We start from the raw sequence: 23,524 nt of genomic DNA, 5'->3' as shown, positions 1-23,524 counted from the left end.
CTTGTTTAGCTTTTTGAATCTGTTTTACTTTTCTTAACTGAGAGTTTCACAACTTTATTTGATCTTGGAATCCTTAAAATGCGTTTTTGGTTTTTGTGGTTTTTTTGAGACAGTCTGGCTCTGTCACCCAGGCTGGAGCAGAGTGGCCACGATCTTAGCTTACTGCTACCTCCACCTCCCGAGTTCAAGCGATTCCCATGCCTCAGCCTCCTGAGTAGCTGGGACTGCAGGTGCATGCCACAATACCCAGATAATTTTTTTGTAGTTTCAGTAGAGATGGGGTTTCGCTGTGTTCGCCAGGCTGGTCTCCAACTCCTGGCCTCAAGTAATCTGCTCACCTCGGCCTCCCAAAGTGCTGGGATTACAGGCATGAGCCACTGCGCCCATCCAAAATGTGTTTTAAGTAACATATTTTATCATCTCAGTACTAGTGTTTTATTAATGAACACTAAACCCAATGAGGGAAACACTGATGAAAACCAGTGTTTATTATTTTTACATATTTTTATAACTCCATATTGGCTCCTTGGACCTTTTAGAGTTGGGTTACCAGAAAGCAATGGGGCATTTGCCTGGTATTGTGTAGAGGGTATGCGAACACGATTAGCCTGTGGAAAAGATATCAGTAACAATTGCCAGCGTAACCGCCAGCTTTACGGGAGTGCTCCAGTAGTAACCTATTTCCTTGTTTCAGCTATAAAAGCTATTACCACAATCTATCTCTCTCATTTTGTACAGTAATGATCCATGAATATACTAAAGGGAAATAGATGACTTACCCAGGATTACCATTTACAGATGGCAGTACTGAAATGTTAATTTCAAAAACATTCAAACTCTAGTTTTCTTCCGTAGACATAGGACAAGCAGTTTTTATCATTTAATCATGCAGACTTGGTTTTAAAAGAAAACTCTTTTAAGATATTCTTTGGTTTTAATTTATAGCCTTCTAGTTTGCTTATAACATACATGCTTATTTTTAAAGAACATTAAAGGTTAGGCCTAAGGAATTCGTGTGCAAAATTGGTCACTGATTATTAAGAAAATAATACAAAACATTTTTTCGATGTCATATATACGACTTTAAAAGGGAAGGGGAGTCTTTGGAGTTGCCTCTGAGGAGCACATATAAAAAAGAAGGGTAGAGGTTGACTACAGTGGCAAAAAATAATCCACCTAGATCAAGACTATTCCAAACGTGAATTTAAAAAGAAAAAAAGATGAGATGGTAAGATATGAAGAAATAATGAATGCATTGTGACTTTCCACCTCCCCATACCCATTTTCATAATTTGGTGACTAGAAAGAGAAATGAGGATGCTGGCCCGATTTTGATTCCCAATGGATGACGCTCACACAGAACTGCCCTGCTTCTTGACACTATTATGATATTAAAAGTAACGTGTATTTTTATAAGTTATTACCATCTTGGCACACTTGCATTCATTTTAGTCAAGTACTGTCACCTTTAGATTTCAAGCTTGCAGTCTTAAAAATATACACGTTGGAGAACACATAGTCTTCTAACAGTAAAATCTCAGCGTATTAGAATGTTTAGTGACTGAGGTATTCAGAGTCAGTCAAAAAAGTATCTTTAGGATTTGCGCATGTGGAGATGTCTTTCATAGAGAAACCTGGGAGAGTCAGGCAAGCCCTAGCACGTAGAGCATGGAGTATCCTCATCTGCGTGGGCACTCAGACACCTGGACAAGTCCTTTAGCAGTAAGGCGGGATGGAGGGGTTCACAGGATACGTGCTGCCCAGGATACGTGCAGCCCAGAGCTGGGAGGAAATCATGAGGGCCGACTAGACATTTATTGTACAGATGCACGACTGGCTGGTATGGCCTGAGATGTGGCAGTGAAGATGCACCATGAGGTTGTGGGAGGTGGGATTCATGGTAAATCCTAAGTTTTTCATCTTTGCGCTCACGATGCACAATAGCTGATCAAAGCTTTTAGCAAACTCTGCAGCAAATTAAAAAGCGGCAGAACCTCATGGTGACAACTGCAAACCCTGGAGCCAGGCTGCAAGCATTCACACCCCAGCTCCACCAGTCCCCAGCCCTGGGACCTGGACATGCAGCTACATGTCAGTGCATCAGTTCCTTCTGTATGAGAACGGGATAGTAACCGCACTCCCTCACACGCTCCTGTACGCATGGAAACCACCACTGCCATCTGACACAGTATATGCTGTAGAAGCACTTAGTGTGCTAGGCACATTAAATATTTAAAATTATTAATTAGATAGATTAAATAAGCTCAAAGCTCTCAGAAGAGAGCCAGGCATGTAACAGGTGCAATATGCATGTTAGCTATTATTATTATTTAATAGAGATGGGGTCTTGCTATGTTGCCCAGACTGGTCCTGAACTCCTGGCCTCAAGTGATCCTCCCACCTCAGCCTCCCAAAGTGCTGCAATTACAGGCATGAGCCACTGCGCCTGGCCTATTATTTTTTAATAACGTTATTTAACCCGGTGTTGCCAATTGTTTTGAAGTGTGGAGCTGTTTTTCAGATGACACATACTAAACATCTACTAAACAGCCTGAGAAATGGCACTCTGAAGAGCATGCCTTGGCAGACACTCCCCTACTTACTCTAAAACTCCAGTCAGTTGGCTTCCAAGTTCACTTGGTTCTCGTTTTTCCTGGCAACAACTCTGCAAATTATTACCCCCATTTGATGAGGTGCTGGCTGAGAAGGCCCCTTGCCCAGGTATGTTTCCAACTTGCCTGTGACAAGGTGTTAGATTCTGAAAGCCGGGAGTGCTGGCCTCAGTTAACTGAGTGATACCAGCGTGGGGGTCTTTCGAGGCTGCAGGCAAGATGCCCGCCCACCTAAAGGCGGGGTGGGGGCTGGGGGGGCCGTGTTCCGGCGCCTCCCTCCTGTGGCTGCTGAGTTGGTGTGGCTGTAGGCAGGGGACCTCAGTGTTGTACCGTGCTGGCCTCGCCATGAGCACCCGAAGGAATTTTATCATACAACTTTGATTCTGTTGTTTCAGGAGATGCCAGTAGCACCTCCACTTCCAGTTGGGACACCCCAAAATATCTCCAGACATTGCCTAATATCCCCTGGGAGATGGCGGGGGGTGTGGGGAGGGGGTGGCAGCGGGCACTGTCACCCCTGCTCCAGAACACTCTATTAAAATACAGAAACGTGATGCCAATCCCATGCTGTTATTTGGGATTAAATGTGTAGTACATATGCTGCTGAGTGGGAAAACTTTGCTCCAAGCAGAAAATGGTGCATCCTTTGTTGTCATTGGGCAAATGCTTGGTAGGGATTTGATCTGTGTAGGGGAATGCTCAGTCTGCAGTGGCAGCCAGGTAGTGAGCGTGTGCAGCCCTGCACACAGCATGAGCTTGTCAGACAGACAGTGCTTGCCAAGCAGGGCTCTGGCATGCGGTCGTTGTTGGCTATGGCTCTTCCATGGGCAGGCTCCTGGCTCCTCCTTGGGAATCCATCCCCTTTGTTAGCCACCCTGCCTGCTGGCCCTAGGCCTTCTGCTCCTTTCCCCAGGTCCTGACTCTCTCCAGCTTGGCCGCTCTCCGCCCATCCTGTGGACCTTTCATTCCTTGGGGGGAGGAGACTCAGGTAAAGAAGGATAAAGGCAGAACGATGCCAGGCAATTCCACTGCTAGCCGTTGCCCCAGGGACATGAATGTTCATAGCTGCATGGTTGACCTAAGCCAGGGGCCCGTCAGCCGCTGCCTGGAAAAACACAATGTGGTCCAGCCACGCAGTAGCATAGTATTCAGCCATAAAAGGAGTGAAGCCCTGGAACGTGCTACAACATGGATGCTCCGGGAAAACATGTTCAGTGAAAAAAGCCAGATGCAAGAGGTCATATATTGTATGATCTCATTTAGTGCCCCAAATAGGGAAATTCATAGAGCCAGAAAGCATTCTGTGGTCACCAGGCCTGGGGGAGGAGGGAATGGGAGTGACTGCTTAGTGGGCACCAGAACTCCTTTTCAGGTGATTGAAAATGGTTTGGAACTTGACATAGGTGGTGGTTGCATAACATCTGAATGTACCACTAAATCGTACACTTTAATTTGACCAGGCTTGGTGGCTCACACCTGTAATCCCAGCACTTTGGGAGGCTGAGGCAGGAGCATCACTTGAAGCCAGGAGTTCGAGACCAGCCTGGGCAACATATTAAGACCCCTCATCTCTACTTTTTTTTTTAAATAAGAATTTTTTAAAAGAAAAACAATAAAATGGTTAATTTTATGTTATTTTTACTCCAACTGAAAACAAAGGGGGAAAAAAAGAAACAACCACGTATGGTCCAGGGGAATGTCTATGTTGGGCCTGAGGTGTGCTGTTCTGGTTTTTCTTAGGTGAATGGGTTCTGAAGGCTGTGTCAAAAGGGGAGCCTTTAAAGTTGCTTATTCTTTCCTGATAGGAAAAGAATATAATTTCTCAAAATGACTGCTTTTGAGGAATGCCCCTTTCTAAATTTGAAAACATAGTATTAAAAAGAAGAGTTTCTCAGTGCTTTAGATGATTATTTCTTGTATTCAATTTAAAAATCCCTTACAGTGGTTTTACAAATCTGCAGAGGAATTCACAAAGCACAATTGAAAAGGGATGTGCAGGATTTATAACTGAATGGGAACAAACCAGCCGATTTGCATATAGGATGAAATTTAGCTGAGGGTGTTACTGAGTTTGGACAACATTTGGCTGGACCTTTGTAACTCTTCAGCTCTGTGAAACAATAGTTGTGTGAAGAATTAAAAGGTGGAAAATGAACTGTCTGTGACTGGCTCACATATGCCTAGGTCTATTTCCAGGCACAACGAGCAGTGAAATGATAGTGTCGGTGAGGCACCAGTTCAAGGAAATATACAAAGACTGCCTACTCATAAATACACAATGGAGTGATAACTGGTGCTTGCACTTGGAGATCTAGAATTCTAAAACATTGGAAAACAATAACAGACCGTTCTGTGTCCTTTTCTTTAAAACTATCTCTTGAAATTTTCGTGTTTACCCCAAGAACATCCTCAAAGATGCCAGTAAAAATAACTCCACAGGAATCTTTCTGAATTCCAATATCCATGGGAAAATGCTGCATTTTCTTCTGATTTTTCACAATAGAATTAAGGCAGACATCATGAAGAAATGGATGTGTAGAGGACTTCCAAAGTTTATATTAACATGTGTAATCAGCAACCATAATGTTTTGAATGATTATGTATGGTACATCCTTCATTCATTAAGCTGACTTTTATCAAGTATGTGTTATGTGTCAAGCCTGGACTGTAGAAATGAACTTGAAGAAAGGACTCTTCCTCCTGTTCGGGTAGAAAAGGTGTAATGTGTGTTATGGATGATGTGATGAAAGGAAACACTGGATACCATGAGGAAAATTGAGATCATCACCCAGGGATTCTGTATTCTACTTAGGGAATAGGCTAAACATCAAAATACAGCAATTTGAGACAAAGGCAGGCGGTAGTCCCAGAAGGGTAGGTGTCAAATCCCCAAGAGCATCGGGGGATCCAGGTTCCTTTTGTGTTACTATCCTGCCTTCCTAAAGGTCAGACAGGCTCTCAAGCATGACCACAAGTTGTGCACATCCTTCCCCAGCTCTTTTCACCTACCATTGGCAAGAACTCAGTAGTGGAAAAGAGAAATTTTGGGGGAGGAGCAGGCTGGTAAATTTGCAGTTTCTAAATTATTTTGCATTTTATTTGATTACAGTGTTTGAATTCAGTTTTTTGAGGAAATGTATGTGGCACCAGGAGCTCTATTCTAACCTACTTTCTATGGAGAAGCAGGTACATGCTGTGTTGTGTCAGTTTAGAGAGCGCCTTCAAAACCTCTCGTGTTCAGTGTGGAGGGACTGTCGCTGTACATGCATGGCACACCACACCGAGAGCAGAGGACTACCAGAAAATTAGAATCCCTTTTACATTTGTCACATAGCAGCATTTATTTAGTTGTAAAAATAAAGAGCATATGGCATTTGTTAAAATCATTTGCATTTCACACAAATATTTGGCAATATGTGAACTTTCTTGCCAGGGCTGTTTATTGTGGTTCTACTTGTGTGCTAATAATGGGAAAATCAGTAATGACCAGGTGTTGGAAGGTCTGATTTCTCATTTAAATTTATTGTTTCTAGCAATAAACTAATTATTTTTGACATGTTTCATAACCAGAAGAATGTTATTAACCGAAATCATAATTCCTATTTTTGTGTTGATCACACACAGATGATAAGTTAATTATACTTATTGAATTTAACAACATATATAAGAGATAATCTCAAATTTCAAGACTCTCATTTGTGGGTTACCATCTGTTTTGGACCAAAGAATAGGAATTTGATTGCAAGCTTTCTTCTGAACAGCTTGTAATAAGAGCTGTTTGTATATTAATTACTTATTGAATTATCGTGGGTTTTAATGTTTTAATTTACAAGCAATTTGGAACTTATTGTGGTGACATCTGCTCATATTTTGATACTTTATGGTATTTAGCAATTTCATCATAAGGCTATTTTTTCCCCTGGTAATTTATAACCCAACCCTGAAAACAGTAATTTGGTCTTTCCAGCTCACTATAAGGAGTATTGTCCTGTTTCATCTCAACTGCAAATTTTTTTCCATAATTAAAAGTATATTTTATAAGCAAAATCAAGATTCCTTTGTGCCTGCTTCCCTGGTGCCCTTTCATTTCTCTTCAGAGTTACAGATGAATTTAGTTTCACTCTCATTATTTTACTTCAGTGGTAGATTTTTTACAAATTGCCCTGGTTATTACTTTCATCTTGAATATCCTTATGGTTTTTGTTTTGAATGTACTGTAATGCATTTTAGGGGCCTGTGAACCTGCTTGTAGATTTTTTTTAATCTCCTTCCTTTAAACAACATAACTATAAACATGACTCAGTGGGAATAATTTACTTGAATTTCCTTAAAACACTTGAGTTTCTATATAAACTCCCTAATAAGAAACACCTTCACTCATAGCTTCACTTCTGGACTTCAATTATATTAAACCTGGTACCTTTTTATTATCACTTAAGACTATTAAATAAGAATTTAGAGAAAATGGTGGACATTTAATTTCCTTGGTTCTTGAATTTGTAGAGGATAGAGGTATTAATTTATACTCTAGGAGGCTGGAATCATTCACAACCAAAGAAACTTTATAAGGTAAATATGATTAGGTAAATGGTTTATTGATTAGTATTTATGGTGACTGAGAAATAGAAACAATTTTTGATGTAAAGGATTATCATTTTATGAGCTATAAACCTGGCTTCCTCATAAATCAGTGCAAATGGAACCCTTGTGAAACAAAGGTCTGCAAAAAGTAAATGAAAAGTTGAGACGTTAGTGGGTGCCTTTGGTTTTCTTGATTTTAGGGGAGCCAGAGGAGAAAGGATTCTGACCCGTTTGTGTGTTTTTATGAGCACAGCACATGAGAATGCGTGTGTGCACACAAATGTGCCTGCCAGAGTTATTGGAAAGCTAGCCCAGGCGATGGGGAATGTTTAGCTAAAGCGTGTTGTCTTCTCCCGAGGGTGTGCACAGGTTCATGTATCAGCTGCATCAGGCCCTGTTCCAAAAACAGTGGTATTTCAGGGGAACCTTAATGTATCTTTAAATTTAATTTAAGATTAATTTAAATCTTTAAATTATCTTTAAATAATAGCAGTAGCAATAGCTGAGCTAACATTAATTTTATCTATTTTGAGACACTTTTATTTCAGAACTTCTACATGCATCATAATGCCTGATCGGCCACTTTTAATTTCTCCTTTTTTTCACTTTGCAAACAAAACCTTACAATCTGTGCTATGGACTAAGACAGAAAATAAGAACCAATAAAATGTGTTAAGTTTGAATTAGGATGAAAAAATAAAAACCTAAAGGAACTGGATGGGTGAGAGGTAAACACACCCCAATGATTTTTAAGTCTTTTGTGTTAAACCTTTCCCTTTCTCCCTAGGCTGGTCCCCGCAGACGCCTTGCCATTTCTGTGACCGGATGCTGGGAAGCCTGCTGGTCAACAGGTCCACACATGAAGTCATCATAAGGTAAGCAGCCCAGCTGCCATTGGATCCTTGTCCTTGTACCTGAAATCCGTTTGAGGAGCAGAACTGCATTTTCCCAAAACGGAACCCGTTCTTGAGTATTTGTGAAGCTAGTTTGAAAAAAATATATTGCATGTAAGTTAAAGTGTCTTCCAGTGTGCGTATTGCTTCAAAGACATCAAATGCTGCTTGTGTGTATGTGAAACACACCTGGGATTTATTGATAGCTTATTTTTTTCAGGTAACTGCCATCCTATATGCCATCCTACCTATTTTTATTGATAGATTCTGAGGTTACAATAAAATAAAATCTGTTTACTATTTAGAAAAAATAAAAAATAAAAAAATAAATGATGTTGATGTTTTCAGGGGAAGTGCCCGGTCTTTCTCCTTACTGAAGGTTGAAGGTAGTAGACAGACTATCATTAAATCATTGTGAGCTGCATAGTCAATTCCAAATGAGAAATGTGCCTTTTTACTGACTTCCGAGAATTTGGGAATTTGGGGTTGTGTTTTTTGTTTGTTTTGTTTTGTTTTGTTTTGTGTGTGTGTTTGTTTTGAGACAGAGTCTTTGCTCTGTCACCCAGGCTGGAGTGCAGTGGCGCGATCTCAGCTCACTGCAACCCCCGCCTCCCAGGTTCAAGCGATTCTCCTGCCTCAGCCTCTCAAGTAGCTGGGATTACAGGCGCCTGCCACCACACCCGGCTAATTTTTAAAACAGTTTTAGTAGAGACAGGGTTTCACCATGTTGGCCAAGCTGGTCTCGAACTGAGCTCAAGTGACCCGCCCACCTCGGCCTCCCAGAGTGCTGGGATTACAAGTGTGAGCCACTGCATCTGGCCTGCCTTCTGAGAATTTTGGATCCTGAAGGAACTATAACAAAGTTTTCTGGGTCTTACCAGGTGAGGATGACACCTTCTAAAATCAACCTATCTTGTCAACATTATGAATTACAATTATGCAGACAAGTTAATTATAATTGGGTGCATGAGTATAGATTTTATTTGGCTCCTATATCTTAATTCTATGCTTTATCAGTTTCTTAATATGATTTGTGTCTGTCTCCAAATTGATTTGCTAGTTAACTTTGAAACTTATTCGAAAACCATGGAGATTGCTATGTGTAAATCTGGTGAGATGCTTAGGTTTCCTGACTAGCAAACCAAACAATTGTATGTGCACAGGTGTCAAGAGTTGAGAAGCCCATAGCCCAAACTAGAACTGAGACCCATGCCTCAAAAGTTCTGTAAAAGTTACCTTATTACCTTTTAGTACATGGGAATTTAGTTTCGTTTTACTTAATTGTTATTTAATTTTCTGTTTCTTTCTCTAATGCCTTTTTAATTTTTTTAAAAAAACAAAAACCTATAGAACTTGGGCAATTTTAAAGCATAAAGATAGAATTTTGAGGAAGCTTTTGATTTACTATTTTAAGAGAACCAACTAGAACCGAAATGATAGACTTAAATTTAATTAAAATAAGCAGCTTACTGTTTGAGGTACTTTTGTTTAAAGCCAGACATACGCATATGTAGATTGTTTTAACAAGTTACACATGTATAAATATTTTAATGAAAGGTGTAGTTTGTTTATAAAAACAAAATTTGTAATGTGTTAGTGAATTTGAATTTTCTGACTGGCTCTTTCACTCAGTATGTTTTCAAGGTTCATGTGCATTGTGGCATGTGTCATTTCTTTTTATGTCGGAATATTCCATTGTGTGGCTAGATTATGGATAGAACGTATTTGATTCATGCATCAGTTGATGGAAATTGGGGTTGTAGTTCCCTTTTGGTTGTTATTAAAAATGGTGTCACGAACACACATAACACACGTTTTGTTGTGTGGACATATGTTTCATTTCTCTGTGGCATTTACTTAGGAGTGGGTCATATGGTATCTCTGTTGAACATTTTGAGGAACTGAATTTTTCCAAAGTGACTGTTACACCAGTCAATATTTTTCGAAATGCCATTGAACCATATTTTAAATGTCAGAGGGAAGATGGGAGGGGATCTTTATCTCATCAGTGTTTTGAGTGGGTTTTATTTCAGTACTTTGGGAACATAAGCTTCAGTTTCATTGAATCTAGCACACATTGAATTTCTCCTGTGCGTGAGGTATCTGTGTTTGGCTTTCTACATGACTGAGTGTTTTTGTAGCCTTTGATTACTTGTGCGGTTTATACATGCAGATAGTCATTTGGCGTTATCCTCAAAAATGGTGCTCTGTTGCTATAGTTCATCAGTCAGGTTGAGAATAACCTATATAACATACTATTTCTGCCTATGTTGCGTGCCACACCTCAGAAAGTGAGGGCTTATAACGGTTTCCTTGAGGTGTGCGTGGTTTCAACACATGTCCTCCTTTCAAAGGCATCCATCACAGACCTTGGTGGTAGTGTTTTTTGTAGTTGGTATGATTATGAGGAATGTTCACATTCAGGGGCGTTCACTGTTGAAGTTCTCAGGCAGGAAGATTCCAAGCCGAGAAGGGACTAGGCAGTTGTTCTCGGATGTAGGGGTGGGAAAATCTGTGGCAGAGCAGGAAGGACTGAGAGCAGGCTCAGCAAGCGTGTTCTGTGATGGGCCTGATAGTTAGGGGCTTAGGCTTTGCGGGCCAGGCGGTCTGTGTTGCAGCTGCTCTACTCTGCCGTTGCAGTGTGGAAGCAGTGTAGGCCCTACGGAAATGAATGAACATGGCTGAGTGCCAAGAAAACCTTATTTATAGACACTGATACTGGGCTGCAGTTTGCTGACCCTAACCTGGAGGAACACAACTGTTTTCTTTCCACCTTTTCTAATTGTGGCCTTTTGAGTTGGAGGCCACCTGGAGGGTGAGGCTCCAAGAGGCCCACCCAGGGGCCATGATGTGATGAAGACAGAATCTAAATTGTGGTTACATAGCGAAGGCACTGCAGGTATTTGGGGCTCAGGACTTTTACATAAGGAATTTGAGGGCCTTTCTGCCACATAGGAGGGAGTGGCTCTGGTCTTGTGTAACTACCCTAGCTTGGGTTCTCACCCTGGGGGAATCTCCACCCCCAAGGTACCTGGGAATGTGTGGAGACATTTCTGGTTGTCACCAGTGGGGTAGTGGGTGCTACTGGCATCTAGTGGGTAGAGGCCCGGGATGCTGTCAAATGGCCCGCAGTTTACAGGACATCCTCCCCAACCCCTAAATGTCAATCGTGAGGAGATTGAGGAGTCCTGCTCACTGCTGCTTCAGTCAGCACTTTATTTGGTACTTGTTGTCAGTCATATGGCTGGGAAATTGTAGGCTATTGGGGCATTTCATTACAAAATTTAGTACCTGTGTTTGCTGACATAAACATGAGGATGGTTGGACTCTCATCTACTATTTGGGGTTCATGATGCTTTTAGTTTTTTCCTTTTTTAAAAACGTCTTTGTCATTTAAATTTAAGTCTCAAAAGTTGATACAGGCCAGGCTCGGTGGCTCACACTTTGTACTCCCAGCACTTTAGGAGGCCAAAGCAGGAGGATCACTTGAGGCCAGAAGTTTGAGACCATCCTGGGCAACATAGTGACACCCCCATCTTTACAAAAAAATGAAAAAAATAATAATTAGCCAGAGGTGGTAACACATACCTGTAGTCCCAACTGCTCAAGAGGTTGAGGCAGGAGAATCGCTTGAGCCTGGGACGTTGAGGCTTCAGCGAGCTATGATTGCACCTCTGCACTCCAGCCTGGGCAACACAGTGAGACCCTGTCACTAAAATAGAACACAATGCTGATATAACACCAAGATTTATATGAGATCCAGTCCACACTGGGGGATGGGGCACCGCCTACCTTTCTATCTGTAGAGTAAGCTTCAGAGTTTATTTTTCACAACTTCACAGGCCACATCATATGTGTAGGTGAACCCACTGCTGACTCCATCTACTGCCAGAAAGAGACTCATCATGGTCAAATTAAATCCTTCATATGTAGGTGAAAGATCACAGTGTCTATCATGACCAGATTGCATGTATTCCTGAAATTTGTTTGAAGGCCCGGTGCACGTTGTGTAGAAACTGTGTTCAATCTATCTGAAAGATAATTAAAATCCATAAATTAATTTCTGGCTGGAAAATAGATCATAACGGCTCTGGATATCAGAAGTGCTAGGTTAAAGACCACGGTCATCAGGAAAATAGGATGAGCTCCTGCTCTGTGGAAGCGGTAGCATCAGTGCCTTCCAAGGCAGTCTGCTCTGAAATCTTGGGCACGTGCATCTGTGTTGAACTGCGGCCAGAGGAGGGGGAGATGAAAGGAAGGCGGTGCTCTTTTTCTTACGTGCATTGTCCGGCTCCTGTGATGTGGATTTCCCTGGTAGTGGCTTGCTCTTGCTAGGTGGAGCATTTTCAAGAGGGCTTCCTTCCTGTCACCACAGCATCTGCCATTGCTTTGGATGAAAGCCCCAGCCAGCCACTAATTAACCCAGAAGGGTGGCGGGGCACGGGAAAGACTTTTCTGAATGCCTCATCACGGGGATTTTTTTGTTTTGTTTTGTTTTGTTTTTGACATGGAGTCTCGCTCTGTCATCCTGGCTGGAGTGCAGTGGCACAATCGGGTCACTGCAACCTCCGTTTCCCAGGTTCAAGCGATTCTCCTGATTCAGCCTCCTGAGTAGCTGGGATTACAGGCGCATGCCACAACACCCAGTTAATTTTTTTGTATTTTTAGTAGACATGGGGTTTCACTGTGTTGGCCAGTCTGGTCTCAAACTCCTGGCCTCAAGTAATCTGCCCGCCTCAGCCTCCCGAAGTGCAGGGATTACAGATGTGAGCTACCACGTCCCACCAGGGATGATTTTATTCTATGAAAAGCGGCGTTCCTTTTCTAACACAAAATCTCTCCTCTGCTCTGCCCTCCCAACCCTGTGGCCTCCTTTCCTCTGTAGTTGTTTTCATACTGATTATCTCTGAAGACATTGCCAGGTTGTTTTTGTTTGTTTTGAGACAAGGTCTTGCTCTGTCACCCAGGCTGGAGTACAGTGGTGAGATCTCGGCTCACTGCAGCCTCCGCCTCCGAGGTTTAAACGATTATCGTGCCTCAAACTCCCAAGTAGCTGGGAATACAGGGGCGTGCCACCACGCCTAGCTAATTTTTGTATTTTTTGTAGAGATGGGGTTTCACTGTGTTGCCCAGGCTGGTCTCGAACTCCTGGACTCAAGTGAGCCACCATGCCCAGCCGACATTGCCAAGTTTTCTTTACATTTTAATAAATATGAAAACAGTCCATGTTCAGAGTAGAAAATACACAATATGTAGAAAGATACACATGCAATTGGGAGCCATGCTTTTCCCACACAGCCGCCTGTCACGGACATTGCCCCTGCCTGAGATGCTGTTTTCCTGGCCGCATCTTACGCCACTAGTTTATTCCATATTTAAATGGAGGTGTCACTGCTCGGCATTGGAGTTCCAGTAATGAAGAAATAATTCTTGGATTATATTTATCATTTCAGACCATTGACTCCAAGTAAATAAATATAACCATAAAACTAATGGGAAATTTTTCTTTGCGGGGAATATTTTCTTACCGAAAGTATTATATATCTGATAGTGGGTAAATGGAGAGAAGTATATGAAAGAAAGAAAGCAACATAAAATATTTTTATGCATTTCTCCCCAAACTTTTCCTCTGTATGTGTTTTCCTACAGGTTTAGGTCAAACTGTAACCTTGTTGGCCCTCTTTTCTGTTTTGTTACCGTCCCCTGCAACCCAGTTTGGGACATATCATAAATATCTTTCCGTTAAGCTAGCTATGAAATTTTTAACTTGTGCTGCGAGAGCACATCGTTTAATGTCAAGCAATGTAACTTTCAATCCTGACTTCGCTGGGATTTAAGTTGGTTATCTTCCCTAAGCCTTTATTTGTTAAACCTATAAAATGGTAATAATAAGAGTAATGGTGATATTTATCTCTTGGAGTTATGACTGGTGAGATCAATCGTCTCATGCACGTAGCACTCACACCTGATAGCTAGTATACAATACATGCCGTGTATTGGTTTCTAAAGTACTCTTCATGGTGGCCTGATAGTTCCCGTATGTGTTCACTGCCATTTATTTCATCGTGCCGTCACTGGACAGTGAGATTGTTTCAAGAACCACACATTGACTTCTTTACAATTACATAGGATGAAAAGTCGTGCAAAGTGGTAAAACAAGCCTATGTCAGCCCCCAAATAAGCTGCTCCCCAAGCAGATGTTAGAAAAGCTGTATTGGGATTTATATGTAAACTTTATACATACATTTAAAATTCTGTCTTAAGCTAGCTACTGATTGTGAAATGAAAATAAACTCAGTTTACATCTGAGCAGAGAAAAGAGCCGCTGTCTCCAAGTGGGCAGACTCTGCTCATTTCCGTGAAGCTACTTGGAGAAAGAAGTGCCCTTTAGAGGCTGAGGTCAGTTCAAGCAGCTCTTCAGTGACCCTGGCTCGGTGCAGTCTGCATGGAGACAAACCCTAAAGACCTGAGCCTTGTCCAGACCATCCTTCCAAGCAATGGATTCTTCCAGCACGGACGCCAACAGCCTAACTCATAGCAGAAATGACACTCGCTCTCTCAGGTCCCTTCAGAAACCAAGGGATACTTTAGAAGATCTTAAAAGACGTTTACGTAATAGGGCAAATGACTGAAAGATAAAGCCTCCCCTCCAGTGATGTCAGAGGAGCTCCCGTGCATTGCCCTTCCTGCGGTACACGCCCCTTCATCAGCTTATGCTTCCTTCGCTGTTTCAGAACACGGCTGGCCTCTTGGCAAGAAACGAACTTGCCCTTTCTGTCCTTAACTACCAGCACCAGCTCTCCAGCAGGCCCCATGTGATTCTACTTTTTAAGATAATTAAAACAGCAATTAAGATTTTGTTGTTTGGGGCCAGTGTTCTCCCAGAGAATGATGGCATATTGAGTGCCCTAACTACATACTCAATGAAATGAAACTCTTAAACAGCCATTTCTCCTGGGACTAAATTCTGAACTGTTTTGTGAAGGGAACTGCGAATTAATAGGACTTTTGGCCACCTTGAAAGCAAGGCTTAAAAAAAAAGAAATACTATAAATAATTTCCCCTTCAGCTTCTTGACGGCTCTAAACCCCAAATTATCACTTATATTGAATTACTTATCTTTAGCAGAGAAACTTCAGAAATGCCATCAGCCCATGCTCATTTGTCCTTTGCCTTCTTTAAGCAGCACAGTGAGAGAATGTTGTGGCTTTAACCCAAAGTGGAAGGTGGTTGTTTCCTTTTTGCGCAATCACAACTCCAAACACCTCAAATCAACCTAATTGAAGGTGTCTTTAATCAGAGCTGGGTCAGGCAAGAAAATAAACACAGTTGCTCTAATTAAGACTCCCCTTTCCTCCCCCTCCTGTTTGGGGCCAGGGAGGAGCTGTGAGTGCTGCCAAAGCTCTCCTTTATTTTAGAACTGGAGAAATTGGAAAACATCCACAGGAGTTCTCAGAACTCGAAGGCTGGAAGCGGATGCTGTTCGGGAAACCGGTTAGGTGTTAGAATGCGGCTTGTGTCTCCAGCTGTACATACTAGAAAAGAATGCCCAAACACAGGCCTCTGGTGGTAGTTCTTTTGGGGGGGGCTTTGTGTGTGCCACCTTGCCTGCTTGCCATTGCTGATGAGCCAGGACGAGGAGTGGAGCCCTGAGTGGTCATGGGCAAGGCAGGTGTGTGTTTCCCTGATCCTCTCCTACTGACCTTTCAGGTCTCTCTTGGGGAATTGCTGGAGGGGCTGAGATACCAGCTCCCACATACTGGATATTTTCTGTGCATTGGGCTCTGCATAAAAGCATTGACTCCTCACAGTCTCCCCTTGACATAGGGGCTATTTTTACTCAGTTTAGAGATGGGGAAACAGCCATATAACTGACCCTCCAATCCCAGGGCTGGAAAGTGGTAGAGCTGCCCCTAGAAGTCAGGGTCTCTGGCACTTAGCCAAAGGCTCCATGAATCCCACATCTTTTCCTGTTCTCCATGGCTCTCAGGACGTGATCTGCCTTATCTCTAGCCAGTAAGACTATACGGATGGGGACTCTCACCCTGATTTACCCTACCTTTATTATAATAAAGTCATAACTGTCATAAGAAGTAATAGTTGCCATAAAAAGTAGTAATTATAATAAAGCATGAACATTCCAAACTGCATGTTACTTGTCCACAAAAAATTGTTCTTGGCACAGAAGACAAAGGCAGACTTCTCCCCACAGACTACATAGCTGTCAGTGGCACTTTGCTTTGAACCTTGGTGTAGAGGGCAGTCCTCACGCCCTGGGCTGAGGGGTGCATGTGACACATCATTAAAAGTCAAAAACCATTTTCATAGAGCAGGTCCTCCCCACATGTCCACACAGAGCTCCTGTGCTTCTCTCCTCTTTCTCTGACTTCTTCCAAAATCGTGGGTCTCGTCTCCAGAATTTAACTTGTCTTTCTTCCAAAACGTCCCTCCTCTTCCGTGAAGGAAGATGCTTGTGGACTGGCCTTAGGAAATGTCGCCCAGACAGGAACGGAACACCAGTGTGCCATCACTCAACCCAGAAGCGAGGTTTGCAGTGGCCTTCTCTCCGCTTGAGAGTTCTGCTGCACTACGAACACCACTATCATATTTATTTGTGGGAAATTGAACCACAAAGCCCTGAGCGGGGGATCCATAATTTACCATCTTCCTGTGAAATTTAGTTCTGGTCTTGGAAAAAAGAGGAGGAGGAATTCTTATTCCCAGCCTTGTGTGTGTGCTGAGGTTTGTCTGGAACAGTGGTTCTTGCAGAGGAATACTGGCCAGGTACTGACTTGAGTCAGAAAACTGAAAAAGATCCATGAAAACAACCCCCACCTTCAAGTGAGCCGCTTCGAGATAAGCACAGCTAAACACCGGGACACCCGGCTTGAGGGACGGTTTCTCTTGATTTTGGTGTGATGAAGCCCACAGAGCTGAAGGGCATTAAATACAGCTGTTGGGGCTAGGGGTCCATTCAGAGAATATTCTCATGCTTGTATCTAATAATCTAAGAATATATATGTAGATTCTACAATTTTTGGAATTAGGTTTTAAAAGAAAAATAATCATTTAAAAGCTAGCGAAGTACATGTTTGTTGGGGGAGAAAAGTTTGATCCAAATATTAAATCAGTCTTAAAAAATTAAAATATGTTCTTGAGATGGAGCAGTCAGTCTTACCAAACAACATTACATCCTGGCTTGATTGCAGGCCGTGGATAGTTTTTGTTTTGTTTTCTCTGCTGCTTAGAAATCAAAAACCCTTTAGAAAGTTAACAGTGTATTGGGGAAAGCATGCCAATCCTTGGACCCTAACTTATTATACATTTAAAGACAGTGAATCTGTGATCAGAAAGCAGAAAGCCAGAGCTGAAGCAGAAGGTTTTCTAGTCGGAAGAAAGAAAGATGCATAAAGCAAATTAGAGGAATGGACTATTAAAAATGGCCTGTAATCCCCATCTCCTCAGGATCTTATATTCTCATCCTCCATAGTTCTATACAAACACATGCACAGACACCTGTATTTATCACAGATGCTCCTGGGGTGGGGACTATTAACCAGGCTATGTATACAGGTGTTTCATCTCCACAAATCAGGATATCTTCTCTTCTTTTGAGGCAAGATCTCACTCTGTCACCCAAGATCTGACTCCACTCACTGGAGTGCAATAGCATAATCATGGCTCACTGCAGCCTCAGCCTCCTGGGCTCAAGCAAACCTCTTGCCTTAGCCTCCTGAGTAGCTGAGACCACAGGCGTGTGCTACCACACTTGGCTAATTTTTTAATTTTTTTTGGAGAGACGGCGTCTCCCTGTGTTGCCAAGGCTGGCCTCTAACTCCCAAGCTCAAGCAATCCTCCCATCTCAGCCTCTTAGAGTGCTGGGATTACAGTCATGAGCCATCATGCCCAGCTGGTACATTTTCAATGGTCAGGTCACCAAGCGGTGTCTGAGCCTGCACCAGTTGCCTTACTTTATAAATGGAGTTCCATTTCAAACACAAAATGCTAATTTTTCCTCTAAAGAGCAGTGGTTCTCGGCCAGCTGCAGTTTTGCAATGTGGGACATTTGGCAACATGTGCAGGCATTTTGGGTTGTCACCACTGCAAGGGGGTAGGGGGAGTCCAAGGATGCTGCAGAACATCGTGCTGTGCCTGGAACAGGCTTGCTTTTTTTGTTTTTGTTTGTTTGTTTGTTTTTTGATTCTTTTTTCCCAGAGTAAAAGAGGAAAGGAGCTAGGCATGGCAAACAAGATGGGAAGCTGGGGTGTTTGCCAGGTCCTGCCAGACATATTTCCTCTCTGTGCCTCAGTTTGCTCATCTGTAACATGCAGAGATGAGATGAGATGCTCTCCAAGATCGGTCCTTTCCAGCTACCCTCAGTGGGAGGTGGCACCGTGCCCCGCTTCCCAGGCTGACTCGTCCTTTGTAATTCTCTTTCTTTCCACGGGACTCCAGATTCGTGCCAGTCCCACTAGCCCTGTTGCCCTGTTCCTAAGCCTGTCCCGAAATCCTCGGGACTAAGTGAGGCTGAAGCTATAGCGCTCTGCTCTTCCTACCTTTTTAAGAGGTTCTTACATTTTAAAACTTCAATTTTTCAGACATTCACTGGCTTACAGAAAAAGATAAAATAAAAAGCTGTAATTGTGAAAATGTAATTGCTCAACTTCAGCTCATGCTCCAGATCAGTGATTTTCTCTTTTAGCCAAACTTCTTTATAATTATTTCCTTTATTTTTATAATAGATTCTTCAAAATTAATTTCAAAAGTCCTTATCTGCAGTCTTTCACAAATGTATGTATAGCCTAGAGAATTTTGGTAATACTTTTGTAATACATTTATATTGGGATTTGTAGCTGCCAGCCTTTTTTTTTTTTTTTTTTTTTTTGAGAAAGGGTCTCACTTCCATTGCCCAGGCTGGAGTGCAGTGGCATGATTGCGACTCACTGCAGCCTCGACTTTCCAGGCTCAGATGATTCTCCCACCTCAGTCTCCTGAGTAGCTGGGACTGCAGGCGTGCACCACCACGCTCAGCTAGTTTTTTTGGGTTTGTTCGTTTGTTTGTTTTGTTTTGTTTTGTTTTCGTAGAAACAGAGTTTTGCCATGTTGCCCAGGCAGATCTCAAACTCCTGGGCTCAGGCAGTCTGCCTGCCTCGGCCTCCCAAATTACTGAGATGATAGGTGCGCACCACTGTGCCCGGCCCAAGATGTTTTTTCAGTCCATTCTTTTTGCTCCTCCTAGTAATCCTTCGTAGCAACCAGCCTTCCATTGTTCAGTCACCAGAAGTTAATGATAGAAAACCAGAGATTTCCAGCTGTGCACGATGTAGAGAGAAACCTAAACTCTGTACATTTGCTAGTGGCACTGTGTTGCCGCAGTCACTGCAGCACTCAGCATCACCAGAAGCCTGCCCAGTGCTGTAACATTCTTTAGATAGATTTTTGTTGTTGTTTTATTTTGTCTCCTTAAATAATATTTAACTTTTCCTTAGGTCATGCTATGATTTCATAGCTTATTTAGTCTCTAATATTTTCTTCTGCATGCTGTCTTTGGAGAGACTGCTCCAGAGTTCAAGCACAAATCCTAGGACAGATGTGTATTTTGACTGTCAAATTTTCATTGCAGGATGTGCAGAAGTACAGAAATGGCACCACATTAAGCAAAGAAGATAAGAATCTTTGAATGACAAAGTTCTGGCAACTATAAAATAAAGTCTATTAAGAGTGCAAAGTGAGAGGTGGAATGACGCCAGGGCAGCTGCATTCATTATCTCTTGCTGGATAACAGACGACCACACGTTTAGCAGCTTGAAAACAACACACATTCGTTCTCTCACCATGGCTGCGGGTCAGGGGTGCAGGCACAGCACAGCTGGGGCCATTGCTCTGTCCCACAAGGTTTGGTCCAGGTGTCAGCCAGGCTGCACTCTCCTTTAAGCTCGGGGCTTTTCTTCCAAGCACAGGTTGTTGGTAGAATTCAGTTCCTGTGGCTGCAGGACTGAGACCCTCAGCCCCCTGCAGGCTGCCTGCCATTGCCTGGACAGATCACGCAATGTGGTGTTAATAATCACGAGAGAGAAGTATGGTCAGCCTTGCCATTTAATGTAACCTAACCTAGGGAGTGGTGCCCCATCTCCTTGACATATTCTGGAAGCAAGTGACAGATCTTGCCCATCCTCAAGGGTCGGGAGTATACCAGGGCAGGACTTTGTGGGGGTAAGGTATGTCCCTGGCGGTAACCACTACTTTGAATCCTCCTATTAAATGTAAAATATCTTCCAACTTGAACATATACTTTGCACTTTTTTCCTCTGAGCAAACAAAAACTTAATCCTCATTCAACAATGAAAGTTTTGCTGCCTGTAAAGATACTTGAAAATGTGTGATACAGACACCGAAGGCAGTTCCCAAACAGCCTAAAGATGTTTAGTGCCGGCTGGGCGTGGCGGCTGATGCCTGTAATCCCACCGCTTTGGAAGTCTGAGGCAGGTGGATCCCTTGAGTTCAGAAGCTCAACACCAGCCTGGGTAACAGCAAAACCTTGTCTCTACAAAAAGAACCAAAAAATTAGCTGGGCGTGGTGATGCCCACCTTTGGTCATAGTTGCTTAGGAGGCTGAAGTGAGAGGATTGCTTGAGCCCAGGAGGTGGAGGTTGCAGTAAGCCCAGATCATGCCACTGCTCCCCAGCCTGGGCAACACAGCAAGACCCTGTCTCCAGAAAAAAAAAAAAGAGACCAGGCGTGGTGGCTCACGCCCGTAATCCCAACACTTTGGGAGGCCAAGGCAGGCGGATCACGAGGTCAGGAGATCGACACCATCCTGGCCAACATGGTGAAACCCCGTCTCTACAAAAAATACAAACATTAGCCGGGTGCAGTGGCGGGCGCCTGTAGTCCCAGCTACTCAGGAGGCTGAGGCAGGAGAATCCCTTGAACCCAAGAGGCGGAGGTTGCAGTGAGCTGAGATCGTGCCACTGCACTCCAGCCTGGCAACAGAGCGAGACTCTGTCTCAAAAGAAAAAAGATGTTTAGTGTTGGTGACATCATTGACATTAGTTGTGGCCTTTCTGGGGCTGCCCAGCTCTTTGGAGTGAACAGCTCTTACTGATTTATGAATTCTGGTTTGTTCATGGACAACAGAGTTCTTTCCTTGCTTGTTCCCTTTGGGCTGGTTTGCTCTTGTGTCTAACCGGGTGGTATCTAAGAAAACCAGACTGTCTTGGCTGTCTCACACAGAAGCCCCTGAACTGCCCATCCTCCCTCCCCAGATTTCTGCCTGCCTTCTGGGCACCAGAAGTCTTAGCCAGACGGATACAGCGGGTTCTGTGGTGAAACACAAATGACAGAGGTGCTCCCTGCCTTCTGTGTTCTGGTTTTCCACCAGGAGCCCTGGCCTCCTTGCAGAAACATCGAGGTGACATGTAGCATGACCGAGCTCGCTGGCGCCTCTTCATCGTGCTGCCACCGCCCTGCAGGAAGAGGGGCCATGCAGTCAGTCTTGCACCACTTTCAACGTTTACGAGGGAGAGGTACTGCGGTTCCTCATGTGGCCAGGACCGTGTGGTCACTCTTTGGGGGTGTTGACGTGGCCGCGGGTGTACTTGGTCACCTCTCCATGTGTCCAGAAAAGTGCTCAGTGTTGAATCCAGCCACGTCTGCCTGAGTGCACTTTGGGATTCCATTCCTGCCGCTTACGGGGCGCGCTGCAGATCCCTGCATGCACAGAGCTTTACTGAGCACGAAGTCAGCTGTTCGTTGCCGTGCTCTGTTGCCCCTGCTTCTGGCTGCGTTCATGTGGTTTTTGCTCAGTTCTTCCTTGGCCTTAGGAAATAGGCCAACTCTTGTTTTTTTGGAAAACATTTCACCTGGGCATGTTTTTATATCTATAATTATGGAATTTTTATGTAATCACATAATTACAAAATATAACACAATCAGATGTTAATTACCTTCATGTGTATGATAGCATGGATATTATTTTCTTTAATCATCTCAAAAAAAAGAGAAAAATGCAAGCAGGGTTTCAAAACTCTCTTCTCTTTTTGAACAGAGGGTGGCTCCCACTTCATCAACACCTCATCGCCGCGAGGTGAGGCTAAGATGAGCATAACCAGTGATGAGGTGAACTTCCTGGTGTATCGGTATCTCCAGGAGTCAGGTAAGAGGCTTGGCTTTCTCTTGGGAGGAAATTTATCTTCAGCATCTTCCAAGCAGAAGGATCAACGCTTAATTCAAAACCAGGCTGTAGAAGAAGAAGAAGAGCTAAGAAGGTTCTTAGTGCTGATGGGGAGAAGAGAAGGTTCTGGAGCCGGTTCTTAGTGCTGATGGGGAGAAGAGAAGGTTCTGGAGCCGTGCCATCCCCGGGTGGAAAGAGGCAATGTGTTCTTTCTTCCCTTGACACTTCTGTGGAGATGAATCAGGCGGGAATCAAGAGCGGTTGTGGTGAATGTGGAAAGGACGGAAGCAGTGCGGGGCTCCTGGCCTCCACCACGGCAAGGGCATGCCTGAGCTGGGGTGTGTGTTTGAATCTCTTCAATTTTGCTCCAGAGATTTATTCAGCTCTCCAGCCTCTCCTACTCCCCACCCCCAAATGGGCTGCTAGGCCGTTTTCTAAAACTTAGGAATCGTCCTAGCATCTTCCAACATTTTTGATTACCACTGAGACATTACTTTATGGTTAGTAAGTAAACAGCCAATCACATGTATTCCTTGTTGACAGAACAGACCTTGAGCTGGGCAGTTGCCCTCCTCTGCCAGCAGAGAAGTCCGCCAGGAGGAAGCCACAGAGCCCAGGGCTTGGGTTCTGGCCTGGCTTTTAGCCTGGGTTCGTGGGATCCCTCCAATAAGTCGTTTAGTTTCTAGAGTGAAAGCTTATTTTTTACATTTTAAAACTTAGAAGATATGTAATTTAAGACTCACAAAACAACATTGGTGCAAAACGTCCTGATACCCACCTACCCATTCAACTTAAGAAACAAACCTCTCAGGTGCATTGGAAACCCTGCCCGTGTTTGCGTCCCCGCTTCCTCGATGATAATGACCCTGGTGGGCTTGCTGGTTGTTATCTCCACGTGTTTGCTACACATAGCCGTTTTCCTAAGCAACATACGGTGCAGGTGAATTCGTTTCCTAGGGCTGCTGTAACAACGTACCCGCAAACTGGGGTGGCTTAAAAAGAAATATGTTGTCTCCTAGTTCCTAAGGACAGAAGTCCAAGATGAAGGTGTAGGCAGGTCGGTTCCTTCTAAGGGGAAGTCGCTCCTGTGCCCCTGCGTGGCTCCTGGGGCCCTGCTGCAGTCTTTGGATTCCTTGGCTTGTAGGCACATCACCCTCGTCTCTGTGTTCAGATTTGTCCACATTTCCCTGTGGTAAAGACAGATTGCATTCACAATTTACCCTCCTCCAAGACAACCTCATTTTAGCTATTGTTTTTGAATACAG

General features: G+C 43.5%; 1 protein-coding gene across 3 annotated transcripts in view; it reads left to right on the top strand.

The window, feature by feature from the left end:
* The window catches only part of TBL1X (transducin (beta)-like 1X-linked), a 263,162-nt gene that overhangs the window by 173,014 nt on the left and 66,624 nt on the right, over window positions 1-23,524 (top strand). For 2 of the 3 annotated variants that reach the window (XM_011966838.1, XM_011966839.1), the window contains 2 exons: window positions 7,981-8,068; window positions 22,134-22,241. In XM_011966838.1, coding sequence (XP_011822228.1) covers window positions 22,184-22,241 — 58 coding nt within the window. In that variant the 5' untranslated portion in view covers window positions 7,981-8,068; window positions 22,134-22,183. Of the gene's footprint in view, window positions 1-7,980; window positions 8,069-21,467; window positions 21,613-22,133; window positions 22,242-23,524 lie in introns of all 3 variants that reach the window. The other variant, XM_011966837.1, reaches the window with a different exon arrangement.

The sequence above is a fragment of the Mandrillus leucophaeus genome, unplaced genomic scaffold, assembly GCF_000951045.1.
Source record: "Mandrillus leucophaeus isolate KB7577 unplaced genomic scaffold, Mleu.le_1.0 Scaffold777, whole genome shotgun sequence".
NCBI lineage: Eukaryota > Metazoa > Chordata > Mammalia > Primates > Cercopithecidae > Mandrillus > Mandrillus leucophaeus.
This window is presented reverse-complemented; position numbering and strand designations above follow the sequence as displayed.